Source organism: Trachypithecus francoisi, unplaced genomic scaffold (assembly GCF_009764315.1).
Source record: "Trachypithecus francoisi isolate TF-2019V2 unplaced genomic scaffold, Tfra_2.0 Lachesis_group3, whole genome shotgun sequence".
NCBI classification, from domain to species: Eukaryota; Metazoa; Chordata; class Mammalia; order Primates; family Cercopithecidae; genus Trachypithecus; species Trachypithecus francoisi.
Genome location: NW_022681468.1, coordinates 85,861,696 through 85,878,543, shown reverse-complemented (window position 1 = coordinate 85,878,543; position 16,848 = coordinate 85,861,696). Strand labels below are relative to the sequence as shown.

The 16,848-nt window shown below is 48.2% G+C and overlaps 1 protein-coding gene across 4 annotated transcripts in view; it reads right to left on the bottom strand.

Annotated features, from left to right (window-relative positions):
- Positions 1 to 493: 493 nt before the first annotated feature.
- Positions 494 to 16,848, bottom strand: part of TEP1 (telomerase associated protein 1) — a 48,166-nt gene continuing 31,811 nt past the window's right edge. Inside the window, exons 31-55 of one of the 4 annotated variants that reach the window (XM_033188775.1) lie at positions 16,701 to 16,834; positions 16,461 to 16,549; positions 16,079 to 16,193; positions 15,383 to 15,623; positions 15,074 to 15,197; positions 14,133 to 14,257; positions 13,904 to 14,003; positions 13,530 to 13,685; positions 13,173 to 13,385; positions 12,709 to 12,862; positions 12,388 to 12,600; positions 11,206 to 11,366; positions 10,856 to 10,969; positions 9,555 to 9,662; positions 8,476 to 8,608; positions 8,305 to 8,381; positions 8,068 to 8,200; positions 7,813 to 7,949; positions 7,540 to 7,664; positions 6,359 to 6,502; positions 6,088 to 6,184; positions 4,529 to 4,634; positions 4,191 to 4,423; positions 3,634 to 3,738; positions 494 to 3,384 (exon numbers count right to left, since the gene is read on the bottom strand). In XM_033188775.1, the coding sequence (XP_033044666.1) occupies positions 3,262 to 3,384; positions 3,634 to 3,738; positions 4,191 to 4,423; positions 4,529 to 4,634; positions 6,088 to 6,184; positions 6,359 to 6,502; positions 7,540 to 7,664; positions 7,813 to 7,949; positions 8,068 to 8,200; positions 8,305 to 8,381; positions 8,476 to 8,608; positions 9,555 to 9,662; positions 10,856 to 10,969; positions 11,206 to 11,366; positions 12,388 to 12,600; positions 12,709 to 12,862; positions 13,173 to 13,385; positions 13,530 to 13,685; positions 13,904 to 14,003; positions 14,133 to 14,257; positions 15,074 to 15,197; positions 15,383 to 15,623; positions 16,079 to 16,193; positions 16,461 to 16,549; positions 16,701 to 16,834 (3,460 nt within the window). In that variant the 3' untranslated portion in view covers positions 494 to 3,261. Of the gene's footprint in view, positions 3,385 to 3,633; positions 3,739 to 4,190; positions 4,424 to 4,528; positions 4,635 to 6,087; positions 6,185 to 6,358; positions 6,503 to 7,539; positions 7,665 to 7,812; positions 7,950 to 8,067; positions 8,201 to 8,304; positions 8,382 to 8,475; positions 8,609 to 9,554; positions 9,663 to 10,606; positions 10,638 to 10,855; positions 10,970 to 11,205; positions 11,367 to 12,387; positions 12,601 to 12,708; positions 12,863 to 13,172; positions 13,386 to 13,529; positions 13,686 to 13,903; positions 14,004 to 14,132; positions 14,258 to 15,073; positions 15,198 to 15,382; positions 15,624 to 16,078; positions 16,194 to 16,460; positions 16,550 to 16,700; positions 16,835 to 16,848 lie in introns of those variants that run through there. The other 3 variants (XM_033188776.1, XR_004431765.1, XR_004431766.1) reach the window with 3 other exon arrangements.

The following is a 16,848-nucleotide window of genomic DNA, read 5'->3' as shown; positions in this document are numbered from 1 at the left end:
CCAGTCTCTCTAGAGTAGTGCTTCTCAAACCTGAGATGAAGGACTAATTGTTCCTTTGTCTTTTTTCTTCCTTCCTTCCTTCCTCCCTCCCTCCCTCTCTTTTTTTTTTTTTTTTTTTTGACCGAGTTTCACTCTTGTTGCCCAGCCTGGAGTGCAATGGTGCGATCTCAGCTCACTGCAACCTCCACCGCCCCGAGTTCAAGCAATTCTCCTCCCTCAGCCTCCCAAGTAGCTGGAATTACAGGCGCCCGCCACTACACCCAGCTAATTTTTTGTATTTTTATTAGAGACGGGGTTTCACCATATTGGCCAGGCTTGTCTGGAACTCCAGACCTCAGGTGATCCACCCACCTCAGCCTCCCAAAGTGCTGGGATTACAGGCGTGAGCCACCATGCCTGGCCTGTTTTAATTTCTTACCTGTCATGGAACAATATTTCATAAAATATAATCAAATGGATTATTAAGAAAATGAAATTAAAAAGCACACAAAACACAAGCCTCCATTTTTATTATTAAATTTGTCAGATATTACTTTTTAAATTCCTATACAGTTTCTAAATGGTTACTCTCAACTTCTATACTTACCTCATTATGAAACATTAACAATTTGTGAACTGGCACTAGTCTATGAACCAAACTTTGAGTATCTCTGCTCTAGATTTCAAAATCAGATGTGGATATATGTGTAAAAATTTGGTATATAAAAAAGATGCTTTTCTAGATGGATAGAATAAAAGATTGTTCAAATGTCTTATGGTCTTACAATCCAGTGGTTAGAACTGCAAAACTCATCCAGCTTTGGGAGATGCTGAAACTCCATTTAATGATAAGAACTTGAAGGATGTTTAATGTAAACCTAAATTGATTTTCACTTCAACTCCTTTTGGGTACATAATTACTTTACCTAGAATCTGTTCTTGACTTTACATGGTAAATAACAATTTACCATGACCTCACTGTCTGTCTCCAAGATGAGACAGAAAAAACCCTTCAAGTGGACCTGGTCAACAAGACTGAATCTATTGAGCTTATTGGGCAAGTTAGCCTTTGCTTAACTTTCCCCATCCCCTTCACTCCAGCCTTAGCTGGGATGCTTTTATATAATTTTCAGAGCATGGAAGACAGACAAAGAGAGCTTCCTCCTGCCATTGGCCCATGCTTTTAGAGGAGCAAAAGGCAAAAGACTGAAATCAATGACTAGGATGATGCCATGCCATGGTACTCTGCAGGATTTCTGGCAAGGATTATGGATCGTAAATTTCAAATACCATAACTAGGACTTCTAGTCACAAGGTAGATGTGGAAATGATGGTCCGGAGGTATATTTCGAGGTTTGGCATGAAGCACATAAGAGAAGACAGAAGCATGGCCTATCAGCTGATGTCATCATCCTCTAGTCAGGATGGAAACCAGGGCATTGGATAGAAATAAAGTCCCTCAGGTGATTTCTCCACATAAAACCTGGAATCAGGGTTCAGTGAGAGCAAAACTCAGTGCCTTTAACTCCCCAAGTCTTCAAAACTCATTTCTAGACCAGAGTGTAGTGGTATTTCTCCGAGATAAACCCACCAAACCAGGACAAAATCCCTGTAATAGCCTTCACTTGTCTCCTACAAGTCCTTGAATTCTTGGCTACAGAAGACATTTCCTTCTTCTTTAACCCTTAGAAAGAAAGGGCCTGAGGAAACTAAAGTCACTGGTTTCAATCTTTTGCCTTTTGCTCTCCTAAAAGCATGGGCCAAGGGCAGGAGGAAGCTCCAGTTATCTGTCTTCCATGCTCTGAAAATTCTACAAAACACCCCAGCCAAGGCTGGAGTGACAGGGAGGAGGAAAGTTAAGCAAAGGCTAACCTGCTCAACAGACTCTTTCATATGACTGAATTGTAGGAATATAATAAAGTTCTTTTATGGGCCAGGCATAATGGCTCATGCCTGTAATCCCAGAACTTTGGGAGGCTGAGGTGTGCAGATCACCTGAGGTCAGGAGTTTGAGACCCACCTGGCCAACATGGTGAAACTTCGTCTCTACTAAAATACAAAAATTAGCTGGGCATGATGGTGGGCACCTGTAATCCCAGCTACTCGGGTGGCTGAGGCAGGAGAATCGCTTGGACCCAGGAGACAGGTTGCACTGAGCCGAGATCGTGCCGCTGCACTCCAGCCTGGGTGTCACAGCCAGACTGTCTCAAAAAAAAAAAAAGTTTTTTACTTAAGAAAATCAGAGTTCATGGCTATGACTGTGCCATCTCTCAATTTGTTTAATCTTTGTGAATTTCAATTTGAGAGTAAGACACTTTTGTGTGATCTCTTCTGAGAATGCCAATTACCATATTGACTAAAGTTTGAAAGTCGTGTCAGAAGTTGGGAAAACCAGGTTTGTTCTGCTTTCAATGGCTTGGCTCCTCACCTCTCATCTGGGTAGTTTCTTTTTCTTTTTTTTTTTCTTTTTTTCAGACGGAATCTTGCTCTGTCACCCAGGCTGGAGTGCAGTGGTATGATCTCGGCTCACTGTAAGCTCCGCCTCCTGGGTTCACGCTATTCTCCTGCCTCAGCCTTCCAAGTAGCTGGGACTACAGGTGCCCGCCACCACGCCCGGCTAATTTTTTGTATTTTTTAGTGGAGCTGAGGTTTCACCGTGTTAGCCAGGATGGTCTTGACCTCCTGACCTCATGATCTGCCCACCTCGGCTTCCCAAAGTGCTAGGATTACAAGCGTGAGCCACCACGCCCGGCCTTGTCTGGGTAGTTCGGAGAAAAGGTTTGTCTCTGTGACAGAAACATAGCTCTTTTTAAATGCCTTGATGGGTGACTGACTTAATTCTCCCTCCCTCATTCTTTCCCGATGAACTGAAAGGTCTTCCATGCTCTGTTCAAACTGAATGCTGGCCAACATCACTCTCATTCCTCCTCCTGGCAAGAACGGCCTCCTAAGGTCCTAGGGTCCGCAAGTGATGCAAGAATTCTAAAACCTAGCTTCAAAAGAGTACCTACTAAAGATTTCATTCACTTTCTTGTGGTGCTAGTAAGGATTAATGTTAAATTAGAAGAGACACACATTAGAATGTACATATACATATACATATGCATAGAATATCCTCCTGTCTAAATCCACATGAGAACACAGACAGGCCCACACTTGAGATTTTTTGACACTTCATTTTTATAATTGTTAAGAAATTATTAATTTTATAATTATTAAAAACTACCAGTGTCTTCAGGCTTTGCATCTCTAGCACAAGGGATATCATTTTTCCCCACATCTTCATTCCCAGTTCAGAAAGTACACATTGCCCTGCACATCTCCCACGGCAAGCTGCAGGGTGGAGTTAGCGCCCAGCCAAGGTTCCAGGCAGCTCACTGACCCTTCGCATCGGAACAGGCCCAGCTACAACGGGAACAAAAATGGGGGAGGTCAGGGCTACAAGCCTAGGGCCTTCTTACTAACTTATTTTTTCTCACATTAATGCCTTTTATTTAGAAACAGGTTAGTCATACATTGCAAGTGACTGAAGAAAACAGAATTTTGATCTTTTGCCCTTTCTTACTCTAAGTTTGCTGTCTTGTGACATCCCTTTGGGATAGGTGTGCGCACACACTCACACACACACACACACACACACACACACACACTTACCAGCTGCATACTGGGTCTCTCCCATAGCTTAACATCTCTATCCTTTGAAGCTGTCACCAGCAACTCAGGTAGCACATGGAGGGCTGTGACAGAGCCCGAGTGAATCTCAAAGAGGACAGGGGAGAGCAGGATGGTGAGTTCTCAGGGCCCCTCCTCAGAGAAGCATCACAGTGAGCTGTGTCAGAACTAGAGCCCTCCTCCCCTAGTATTTCTTTTTTCTTTTTTTCTTTTTTTTGAGATGGAGTCGCGCTCTGTCGCCCAGGCTGGAGTGCAGTGGCGCGATCTCAGCTCACTGCAAGTTCCGCCTCCCAGGTTCACACCATTCTCCTGCCTCAGCCTCCCGAGTAACTGGGACTGCAAGCGCCTACCACCATGCGCATCCAGCTAATTTTTTGTATTTTTTAGTAGAGATGGGGTTTCACCATGTTAGCCAGGATGCTCTTGATCTCCTGACCTCGTGATCCTCCCGCCTCGGCCTCCCATAGTGCTGGGATTATAGGCGTGAGCCACTGCGCCCAGCCCTCCCCTAGTATTTCTGATCCTTCCTTCAAACTCACCTTTCTACGCTGCCGTGTCTTTAGATGTGATGTTGGCTCACTATCCATGCTGGCATCGGTTTCCATGCTGGCATCAGATTCCCTGCAGGTAGATGGGTCTGTCCCTGGTGTGTGGGTTTCAGGAATGTTTGCTTTTTTCTGCCAGATGTTACCTGTGGTCCATTCTCCTTCTGGGCTGCATTTGGCCAGGTTCCATAGCATCCCATCAGAGCTGGCACACAAAAATGAGGACTCTGCCATTTTAAGGACAGAATTAGAGCCAAGTCTTAGGCCTTGAGGGATCTGCCATCCACCCTGGGCCATCTCCTGGCTCCTCAGGTCCTCCTGTTACCACTCACCAGATTCAGGTTTGGCTTGAGTTATCGATATTAGGGTCCTACTAGGATTCTCTAAGTTTATATCGAAGTCCAACCTCTCTTCAAACTCTCCTGATTCCTTTTGCCTCTGTGAAAGGATAGGTAATTTTGTTTAGCCTACCCATACGAGTCAACTTGTACCAGACAAAGCAACAGTTTTCTGCTCTGGGCTGGTCAGGATTTTTTTTTTTTTTAACTATAACTTAGACACAATCAAGTGCACAAATCTTTTTTTTTTTTTTTTTTGAGATGGAGTGTCACTCTGTTGCCCAGGCTGGAGTGCAGTGGCACAATCTTGGTTCACTGCAATCTCTGCCTCCCAGGTTCAAGCCATTCTCTTGCCTCAGCATCCCAAGTAGCGGAGATTACAGGCTCGTGCCACCACACCCAGCTGATTTTTGTATTTTTACAAAATACAAAAAGAGACGGGGTTTCACCATGTGGGCCAGGCTGGTCTTGAACTCCTGGCTTCAGGTTATCCACCGGCCTTGGCCTCCCAAAGTGCTGGGATTACAGTTGTGAGCCACTGCACCTGGCTAAGTGCACAAATCTTAAATGTACATCGCGATGTATTTTCACACGTGCATCCATCCATGCAGTCACCCCGTAGATCAAAATGTAGAGCATTTCCATCACCCCAGAAAATTGCCCTTATGTCCCCTCCCCATCAATACCAGACCATCACCACAAAAGCTAACAATACTCTAATGTCTGTCAACTGAAATTAGTCTTGCTTGTTCTTGAACTTCATTTAGGTGACATCATATAGCACGTACTCCTTTGTAACTGGTTTCCTTTGCCCAGAATAATGTCTGTGAGGTATGTCTGTATTATTCCATTCATCACCATGCAGTATCACATTAATTGTTTTGTCATGTAGCAGTCCATTGTATAAATATACCACAAATTATTTATCCCTTTTCTATTTATTAATATTTAGTTATGATGAATAAAGCTACCATGAAGATTCTTGTACCAGGCTTTGTGGAACATATGTACTCCTTTCTCTTGGGTATATATTTAGGAGTGGAATCACTGGGTCATGAATAGGCTTTAGTAGATAACTTTAGTAGGTAGCAGATCAGGATTTAATAACCTTCCCAGTAACAAGGTGCTCCCAGGAACCTGCATGTGAAGTGAACAGCTAGCTTTGGCACACTCAATCCAAGAAGTGTTGAACATCTATTAAGTAACTGATAAGTATGATGACAAAAACAAGATGTAGTCCTTGCCCTCGAGATGCTAATATTCACAGGGGCAAGACAAGAGAGTGATGGGAAAAAATACAATTGAGAAAACTTTTAGGTTTACGGTTTCCCACGGCTTTTTAAAATGGTAGAGTCCTTTCTCGTACCAATGAAATCTTGCATGGGAACCCAATATACAATGTCCTAAATTAGAACTACTCCAGTTGAAGGAGGATAGGAGGATTTGCAGCCAGCTGCCTTTCCCTTCCCCTATCCTCCATCATGGGCCCTAAGGTGTAAAAACACTGGTCCTAGATGAATGTTTGCTTTAACACACATTCAAATAGGACTTACCAAGAAAGAAAGAACTCCAGGATCCTTGGGCTGCAGGACAAATACGCCATACTCCTTGTGGGTGGACAATATCATAGGATTTTCTGTATAGCTGCTCCTGGTTTGTAAGAAGGGAATAGGTTGAGCCCAGGATTTTCAGAGAGGTAAAGAGAAGAACACCCCTCTTTAAGACTCTAGTGTTTTCTTCTAAGTTAGACTCAACCTCAGGATAACCACTAACTCACATTTCCTTTCTCCCCAGCTCGGGAGGAAATGGCATTTTTTATCTTACCAGATTTCAGAAGGAGCATCCCCTGGCTTCATGCAAAGTAACTTCAAATCCGCTTTGGCCAAGATGAGAAAGTGACCATCAGGAGCCCAACCCAGACTTGTCAGCACCCCTAAGTCCTCCTGTAGAATTCGGTTCAGGTGAAGACTAGCTCAAAGAAGTACATGGACAGAGAAAGATCCTATTTTAGTTAACCTCTCTTGGCCTCCTCAATCCCACATGAATTCCTCAGGAATTAAGTATAAAGCAAAATGTATCACCTTCGCTGAAAATCCTGTTCCACTTTCTGTTTTTTTTTAACATTAGTATTCATCAGTGCCATCCCATTACTTGCTCAAACTAGGAATCTCTAACATTCTTGACTTTTCCTTCCCTCTCTACTTCCAACTCATCAATAAGGCCTGTAGATGCAACACATGCCTAAATCTGTATCTCCCCTTCTTGTCTCCACAGCTCAGGTCAGGCCCACAGTATGTCTTTCCTAGGCTATAGCCACAGGTGTAAAGTGATCTTACTTTTAGTATCTCTCTACTACCATCCATCTTCCATACTGCCACCAGAGTTCTCTTAATAAAATCCAGATCATTATTCCACTCAAATTCTTAGCACGGTGCCCTGTATAGCCTGACCCCAGTTTATCTTTTCAATTTCATTTCCCTTACTCCCACAGGAATCCGAGGAGCTGGCTATACCGAGAACATACACTCTCAATATCTCCATATCTTCTGTACATGTTCCTTCTTCCTGAAACACTGGCACTGTTCCCTTCTCTTACTGGTCCAGAAAACTCCTACTCATTCTGTAAGTGTCCAACTTTAAATACCAACAACTCCTTCCCACAATTTCTCAAATTTTGAAGCCCCAGGAATATATGTGTGCGTGTGTGTGTGTGTGTGTGTGTGCACATGTATCTTCATTATAGCACTAGTCAGTCAAGCTTCCTTAATTAAAGAATGAATTTCATCTGTAACTGGTTCATACTGCCTGGCCCAGAGCTTGGCATCAAGTAGGCACCTGAGAATTAGTCATTTACATTGCCATGGACAGAAGCAGAAAATAATGTCCCGCTCAGTAACTAACATCCAGTTGACCTAGTTCCAAAGCAGAAGTGCAGTAATTTGAGTAAAATGCCAGGAGTGAGGAGACTGCTGTTTCTATCCCATTAACCCGTCAGCCTGTTTCACCTGAAATTTCCGGGTGCTGAACCCTTCCGCAGTTTCACTTGCCACTCGCTGATTTTCTCATCAGCACTGAGGATAAAAAAGGTGCGTGCCGAGGACCAGATGAGAGCACCAATGTGGCCTGGAGCCTGGTGTACACACAAGTTCAATTCAGTGCTTCTGATGAGCCAGGTTGCACCATCTTTTCCCTCCCAGGCAGATATGCAACCTCTAACGCCCAGTAAATACACAGCCAGGGTAGAATTCACACAAAGAACCAAGGGTACATCGACTCACCTGTGCTGTGGCCACAGCCTTAGCTTCCTGCCACAAGATTAGTTCCCCAGCTTGATTTCCAGATACTGCCATGGAACCATCTGGTGCCCAAGCCATAGCAGTGATGGGTGCAGAACTCCTTGGTATACATGTGTCATCTGGAGAAGAAAGGAAGTGTTTCATTAGGAGCTGGGATACTGCTGGGATAAGAGATATCAGGTCACCCTCGACCTTTTTTTGTACCAGTAACACACCCTCTCTCCAAACCTCACTCACCTGCTTCCTTAGGAACCTGCCAGAGCCGTACAGAACCATCCTCAGAGGCAGTCAGCAGGAGGCCTGAGGTTTCTGAAACAGCAGCAGCACGGACTGGGCCACTGTGTCCCAGGAAGGTGTGGGTTTGGCACACCTAGGAGGAAGGGATAGAGATGGGCTCATGGGAGTGGGCACAACAGAAGGTTATTCCACATACCTTCCCCACCTCCCTTGATCCTGGTCCTTTCAGGAACTCACCAAGAGTGGATGCCATAACCGTGTGGCCCCATCTAGCCCGATGGTCACCACCAGAAGCTCTGACCCAGGCTGTCCAGCTGATAAGACACAGACACTGAGTCAGAAGAAGGGACGGAGCAGGGCAGAAAAGAAGAGGCAGCAGGGAAGGGGAGGTGGCTGATGTTTTGTTACCTGCACGGGGCTCCATGGCAGCTGCACAGTGGCTAATGGGTCCTGAGTGAGCAGGGATGCTGGTCAGCTCCACGCCTTGATGGTCCCACACTTTCAAGGTCCCATCCCGGCCCACAGACACCACGTGCTCCTCCTGCCCCCAGAGCACAAGATCAGAGCAGAGTCATATTGAGCAGGACATGGGAAACAGAACTCCCTCCACAGAGGTGTGGGCTGAGCATTAGGAGCATGGAAGATGTCAACGAGGGAGAACTCGGGAACAGCAGATTGGGCGGTCAGGACAGTGGGGTTGGGTGGCTGAAGTTCATGATACCAAGAGGCTGTGTTTTCATGCTCTTCTTTCTCCCTTTACACCAACCGTTAGCCTCAACACCATAATCCCCTCCCAAGTATCTCATTTTCTTTTTCTCCTTTTTTTTTTTTTATTTTTTTTATTTTTTTTTGAGACGGAGTCTCGCTCTGTCGCCCAGGCTGGAGTGCAGTGGCCAGATCTCAGCTCATTGCAAGCTCCGCCTCCTGGGTTTACGCCATTCTCCTGCCTCAGCCTCCCGAGTAGCTGGGACTACAGGCGCCCGCCACCTCGCCCGGCTAGTTTTTTGTATTTTTTAGTAGAGACGGGGTTTCACCGTGTTAGCCAGGATGGTCTCGATCTCCTGACCTCGTGATCCGCCCGTCTCGGCCTCCCAAAGTGCTGGGATTACAGGCTTGAGCCACCGCACCCGGCCTTTTTTTTTTTTTAAAGATAGGGTCCCACTCTGTCACACTGGAGTCTGGAGTGCAATGGTTTGATCACAGCTTACTGTAGCCTTGAACTCCTGGGCTCAAGTGATCTCTCTCCTCAGCCTCCTGAGTAGCTAGAACTCCAGGCATGCACCATGGTACCCAGCTAATTTTTATTTTTATTTTTATTTTTTATAGAGATGGGGGGGTCTCACTGTGTTGCCTGATCTCCAGGTATCTCATTCTTTATGCTCATTTTGCCTCTGGGATTAGATACTCAATGCATCCAGTCTCTCAAAGCCCCCTTAGCCCTTCCAGAGACCCCACCCCCCACAGTGGGATCTCCATTGCCTTCTCACCACAGCTGCCACAGCGCTCACAGCACTCTGATGACCCAGGAACTGACCAAGCTGCTGTCCCGACTCTGGGTCCCAGAGCCCCACAGAGCCATCACTGGAGCAGGATATCTGCAGAGTCAGAAGTCAGAGGAGTGGGATTATTAGCGTCCCTCCAGCAGTTTTGTATGTCTATAATGTAGGATGGAAGGCAGTAAGCCATGTAATGAAGGGCCTGGGTTCTCCTGGGTTCAAATCCTAGCTCTGCCACTCATTACTTTCTGCTTTGTGGTCTGTTTCTCTTTCTGAGCCTTGGGTTTCTCAACTATTTAATGAGTATAATGATAATGTACCTATCTGATATCGTGGTTTGGGGCTGAGTGCATCTACATAAAGGACTTAGGCTGGGCACGGTGGCTCACACCTGTAATCCCAGCACTCTGGGAGGCCGAGGCAGATGGATCACCTGAGGTCAGGAGTTCAAGACCAGCCCGGCCAACATGGGGAAACCCCGTCTCTACTAAAAATACAAAAAATTAACTGGGCGTGGTGGCAGGTGCCTATAATCTCAGCTACTCAGGAGGCTGAGGCAGGAGTATCATTCGAACCTGGGAGGTGGAGATTATAGTGAGCAGAGATCGTACCACTGCACTCCAGCCTGGGTGACAAGAGCAAAACTCTACCTCAAAAAAAAAAAAAAAAAAGGACTTAGCATGCTGCCTGGCACACAGTGAACATATAATAAATATTAGCTATTGTCCATATTATTATTATTATTATTTTGAGATGAAGTTTTGTTCTTGTTGCCCAGGCTGGAGTGCCTCCTGGGTTCAAATGATTCTCCTGCCTCAGTCTCCTGAGTAGCTGGGATTACAGGCATGCATCACCATGCCTGGCTAATTTTGTATTTTTAGTAGAGATGGGGTTTCTCCATGTTGGTCGGCTGGTCTTGAACTCCTGACCCTGTGATCCACTCGCCTCAGCCTCCCAAAGTCCTGGGATTACAGGTGTGAGCCACCGCGCTCGGCCCTGGGCTTTCTTATCAGAGAGTTCGCTGGCTCAGCTTCATCGCTGACCTTGGAAATGTTCTGAGTTCAATTTCCTTGTCTGTAAAATAGAGATAAAAGGAGTATCTACAGGGTGTTGTAAAGATTAAGTGAAGCAATATATGAAAAGAGCTTAGTTCAATGCTTGGCACATATCAAGTTTGACAAATATTAGCTATTACTATTATTAATGGGTGCCAGAAAAAGGATGAGGTGGGGAATGTTGTCTTGCCCCAGGAACCCAGCTGGGCTCTGTGCCACCCCTGGCCCTTTACTCACCAGTACGTTATCTTTGGTCCAGGCACAGCCAGTGACCCAGTCGCGGTGACAGGCGGGGAAGGAGTGGATCAAAATAGGGGCTTTGGGTGTCCGCACATCCCAGCAGAGGAGACTCTGGATAGGCCCCAAGGAGAGGGAGCAATCAGGACCAAAGGAGGGATGGGAACCCTGGGGCCATTTCAGGCAAGAAATTTCAAGGAAAGAGGGGGCGCGAGGAAGCACAGGTAGACAGATCTATACTAGATTTGGCAAAACAAAAAGCAGGAGGAAGCAACGGGAAATGGGTTGTTAAGAAATCTAGGAACTAGAGGGGCTATGGGACCCCAGGGTTGCATCCTTCTGCAGCTCACCCGATCCCGGCCCCCAGTGGCCAGGCTGCCTCCATCAGTGCTGAAACTACAGCAGCTCACAGGGCCCTCATGTCCCCGCAGCTCAGTGCCACAGGGAAAGTCTTCTGCCTTGTGCGGCAGTGTCAGCAGCTGCCTTGGCCACAGCCGCACTGTGAAATCCTCTGCATTGGAAAAAGAGAGAGGGAACAGCTTCCTGAAAGAGGAAGCCAGACAGGCCCTGGGAGGCCAAATACAGGAGCAGCCACGGGGACTGAGGGTGACGCCCAAGGCACAGCTCCATGGGAGAGATGCAGGGAGTCACAAGGCTGCGGAGAGGCCCTGGACAAGGGTCATCAGCAAGTGTGTACATAGGACAAGAACGCCAGGCACTCCCAGCTCCAGCTCCACAGCTCAGGCCAGGAACATGGCTCCTTGTCTCTGCTTCTCTAATTGTACTCCCACAGCAGCCGTTCCAGACCTCTCCTCTTCTCAAGTGTCCAGGGTCACTTCCACCTCAGAACCTGAGAGGACCAGGTCTCCCACATAGAGAGGGCCTAGGCCATTCTACATTTTCACCTCAACATTTCTCTCTCTCCTTCTAAGGGAAACCTATCCCTTTACACAGCAAAGTCTCCCAAGGGGCAGAAACTCAAAGGATTACTGGGAGTTTAGAGTTCCCAGAATGAGGGTGAAGGAACGGGTAGAAACAGTCTAAACAGATTATGCAAGATAAGTGCATTCAAAAGCACTTTAGAAGTTGTAAAACAAAATCGCACATGTGTATTTTCATACACATATACATACAACTTGGAGAAATGTATTAGTGTCTTTAAAAGGAACAGTGGTTTGTGGGCCAGGCGTGATGGCTCACGCCTGTAATCCCAGCACTTTGGGAGGCCGAGTGGGCGGATCACCTAAGGTCAGGAGTTCGAGACCAGCATGACCAACATGATGAAACCCGCCTCTACTAAAAATACAAAATTAGCCGGGCATGGTGGTGCATGGCTATAATCCCAGCTACTTGGGAGGCCGAGATGGGAGAATTCCTTGAACCCAGGAGGCAGAAGTTGCAGTGAGCCGAGATTGCACCACTGCCCTCTAGCCTGGGCAACAAGAGTGAAGCTCTGCCTTAAAAAAAATTTTAAAAATTTAAAAAAAAAATTTTTTTTTGATTTGTTAACCCTGCCCACTGTCCAGTAGTACCTGAGGCAGAAGCCAAGAGCTCCTGGGAAGTGGCCAGTCCTAGCACAGGCTTCTGGAATCTGGACAGGAGCCAGAGGGACTGAAGGGAGCATTCCTTGAGTGCCCAGCCCTGCAAGGACCCATCTTCTGCTCCACTCACCAACACCTTGGGGCTTAGCCAGGACAGGGCGGATACTGCCACATCCAGTGCCTGACCCTGAGCCCCCTGGGAACCTAGAGAATGAGAGAGAACAAGGGAGTAAGATACTTGGGAAGGGTTGGGGGGCAGGGGCTGTGCTCTTTCTAAAGGCTCAAAAACCCACCCCATTCCCCCTTCAGTACCTGAAGAGATTTTGTAGATCCTAATGCCATCTGCTCGATACCCAACAGCCACCCGATCACCATCTGGGCTGAGTGCCACGGAGAGGGCAGGAGAGAGAGGAAGGGAACCCAGGTGCCCACGGGGTCGACCCAGAGACCCTGACCATACCTGAACCTAGGAACCAAGAAGAGGGCTTAAGGATACCACCTCCACCACCCGGCCCTCCTCCCTGCTTTAAGGATACCACCTCCACCACCCGGCCCTCCTCCCTGCTTTGAGTTACAGCCACCTCCATTAAAGTCCTCCTTCCAGAGACTCCTCTCATGAGAGCTGCCCCTGCACACAGTGGCACCCCTCTCCCTGTGGCTCCTGCCATCCAAGCTCCTCCACAGCCTCCTCAACAAAGGACCCTCACCCCTACCCAGATATTCTTTGCCTTTGCTACTCTTCCTCACAACCCACCACCAGCCCTCTGCAAGCTGACCTTGCCATCCTCTCCAGCCGTCAGTAACTGGCAACCCGCATGCAGGAACAGCGCAGCAGCAACAAAGCCATGGTGGGCAGGGAAGGTAGCCAGCCGTGCCCCTTCTCTCCAGGCCCACAGTTCCACCATGCTGTCCAGCCGGCCCACAGCTACAACCCCACCAGGCACATTGAAGGCCAAGGTACGGACAGAGGCTCCAGGTTCCCCCAGGTCCTACACACGGAGGTAGAAATGGAAACTTGAAGACCTGCTCTCAGCACAATCCTAAAGTCACCCAGTATGCTGCTGTCTGTCATCTGCCACCCTCCACTCCTATCCTCCTGTGCTTCCCCCCAGAGCCACACTGGACCTTCTTACCTTGGTGACTTTGAGCCCATCCACCTGGAAGAAGCTGATGCTGCCAGCCCAGCTGCCTGTGGCTATTACCTGCCCCTCTGGGTGGAAGGCAACACAGTTCAGGGGCTTGGGGTAGGTGTGCTGGAAGGCCAACTGCCCACGGACTGTGTCCCACAGCTGAGGGAGAGAGAGGAGGAATCAGGATGCTGAACAGAGATGCCTGAACTTCTCAGTCCCAGATCTCCTGGAGCAACCTTGTCCAGCTCCCCTGCCTTCAGCAGGGAAGGCCTTCTCTGGCCAGGCAGTCAGCAGCCTCTGCCACACTGAGAGAACAACCTCACAAGGGTGAGTCATGACTCAGGGCCACTCTGACCACTGCAGCCCCCAAGTCTTACCTTTAGGCATCCTCCCAAGCACACGGTGGCTAGCAGCCGGTGGTCTGGGCTCAGGCAGCAGCCAGTGATTTGGTACTGGTGGGCCTTGGTCTGCAGCACCCTATCCCAAGAAGATGAAGTCAGTCCTCTGGGCCCCCCGGCCATCACCTCCCTCCTCATTTCCTTCTCCTGGGGCTTCCAACAAATGGGGAAGGCCCTCACTCCAAGACAAACGGGGAAGACCCCCTACCGACAACCATGCTGCAGGTCCCAGAGCTCCAGGAGTCCGTCGAAGGCAGTAAGAAAGAGCGTATCATCGGAAAGGAACAAACAAGCAGAGATTCCATCACAGCCACTCACCAGAGACTTCTCCTCCTGCAACAGTGGGTGAGAAAGTGCGGCTCCGGCCATCCCCTTGACCCTTCAAGTCCCACCACTCCAGACCCCACCCAAAAAGAAGGCCAAGGCACAAAGGCCATGAGTTCTTGGCTCTCTATGTTGCAAGTCAAGCACACGTTCAAGTGGGGGCCTCATGATCCAAGTGGGGCCACATTTTCTCCCCAACTCCAAACCCCATACCTAGTCCCCAAGTTACAGAAGATTTTGATGGTCTTGAGAAATGGGGTTACATGGGGTAGGGGATGATATGGTTGGAAAGAGGATAGAAAGAGGCCATGGTTCTAGGACTCACCTCTCCAGCCCAATGTACTATTTAGCCTCCCATAAGCACTTTGTGCTGCCATAATTCCCAGCAATTTATAGGGAATATTCTCTCCCTGCATCTTTGCTCAGGTTCCTTGTTCAAACAAGAATGCCTGCCCTTCTCTACCCTATGCCCTCCTATAACTGCACAGCTCACTCAGGTCTTAATTATATTACATGGCTATGTTTTGGTTCCTTTTTTTAACCTTATATGTCTTATCTTCCAACAAAACTGACCACTTGGTGGGCGATGACAATGTCCCAAGTCCTGTGTTTCTTGCCATGCTTAGCACAGTGCCTTAAATGGAAGGTGTGCAGCAAATATTTGCTGTGTGATTGATTTCTCGACGAAGCCCTTTGAGCGGATGTGCAGGCAGTAAAGTTGCTGAATCTATCAGAGTGATAACAGGTGTGTGGCTCATCTAGGGCTTCAGGGCAGTCTGCACAGATTTTCAGAGGGTAAATTCTTCCCGTCCTTGATTGTCATACCCGCCAAGTTCGCAGGTCCAACAGGTAAACTGTCCCATTGGCAGTGCCAACAGCTGCTCTTTGTCCATTGGTGGAGAAAGCCACGGCAGTAGGGGATGAGGAAACCACCAGAGACAGGCTGGAGCTAGAGAAAGAGTAGGAAGAAAGGGAGGAAATAAAAAAGGGAATGCAAACAGGAGTTGATTTCTGTGCTTCTGTGCCTAGATCCCCCTCTCCACAGTGTTTCTGGTCATCCTTATTCTTCAGTTTCAGAAAGAGCTGCAGCTTGCTCTCTGGTGGGCTTACTAGCGTCTGGGGTCAAGGTCTTACCTTTGCTGATTTTTCATGGTTTGGGGTTTATTAAGCCATCGTAGTGTGTGTTGGAGGTGCCATCTCTGGGAGAGCAGCGAGGCTTGGTGGCAAAGAGGTGAGTCCAGGGGCTGGTTGGCTGCTTGCTGGGGCAGGAGCTGGGGGTGCTGGCTAAGGATTGAAGCCTGCTGCCTCAGGAAGGTGCGAAACACCGCAACATCAGCCTCGGGGAGCTTTTGTTCCTCTTTGGGGACTGAAGAAGCTATAAAAGAGTGGCAGAATGTCACTGGGGAGCCAGCTGGACCCCATTAACCCCAGCACCAAATAAAACCATATGGTGTGTCTACAATAGTAAGTCTCAAAGTGTGGCCCTCTGGCTCTATATCAGGAATATCTGTTAAAAGTACAAAGCTTTGGGCCCCACTCCAAACCTAGGGAACCAGAATATGGAGACCCAAAGATCTGCAATTTGAACAAGTTTCCTAGATAGTTTTATGCTAACTAAATAAAGCTGAAGAATCTCTGGTCCAAGAGACCAAGGTGAAAGGTCTCCTGAGAGTCACATGCTCACCCTCTTGGCATTTTCAACTTGAAATGGAAATTTGAATCTTTTTTCCCTGATACCCACACCCCCCACCCAACCCTGAGCAGGGCCCTCATAAGCACACCCAGGAGTCCCATATCTCAGAAAAGAATTCAGCCAGTGAATCATCTCACCATAGAGGGCATGGGTCTCCAAGAGCCGAGAGACCAGACCCAATTCCAAGTGTGCAGCCACCACATGGATGTTGGTAAGAAACTTCGAAAGAAGTCCACGGTTCCCACTCTGGAGCTGAGAAGGTCAGACTGGATTCATTAGGGATGTGAAGGGGCTGGTGAGAAGGGAGAGTTTAGTCTCAGAACCTGAATACAGAGATAGGATCTGAGCTGGGACAAAGGACTTGAAGAAGAAGGGCAGGAAAACTGAAAGGAAAGAGGTCAAGGGAGTTTGGGAGGGGTAATGGCAGCAGTGATGGTGGAGATGGTAAGGGGGAGAGGGGTCTCAGAACAGCCAAAGCACTCACTTTGGGAAAGGTGTCTATGGGGTCTAGGAACTAACCAGGTGGTAAGGCAGGTCTACCAGAGCCTCAGGAGGGCAACTTCGGAAGGTGCCTGAGGCATCAGCGTCACATGTCTTCCAGAGCTGAGCTGCATGAACAGATATTGAGAAAGGCTCAGCCTTGCATCATTCCCAAGGGCAGTAGGTGAGCTGGCCAGCAGATAGAAGCACAGTGGGTGGTCCTGGCCTCCAAGCCCAAGCTCCACACTCAGTGCCCAGGCTGACTTGGGCTGCAATCACCTGCAATGAGGATGTGTGCCGTGTCCTCTTGTCCTGGCCTCTTCCCATAGCGACGTTTAGCTGCTGTTCTCAGGGGCCCATCAGGGAGGCACAGCCGGGCACCAGGGCGCTCCAGAGGGCCCTCCCCTAGCAAACTGTCCTCATGTGA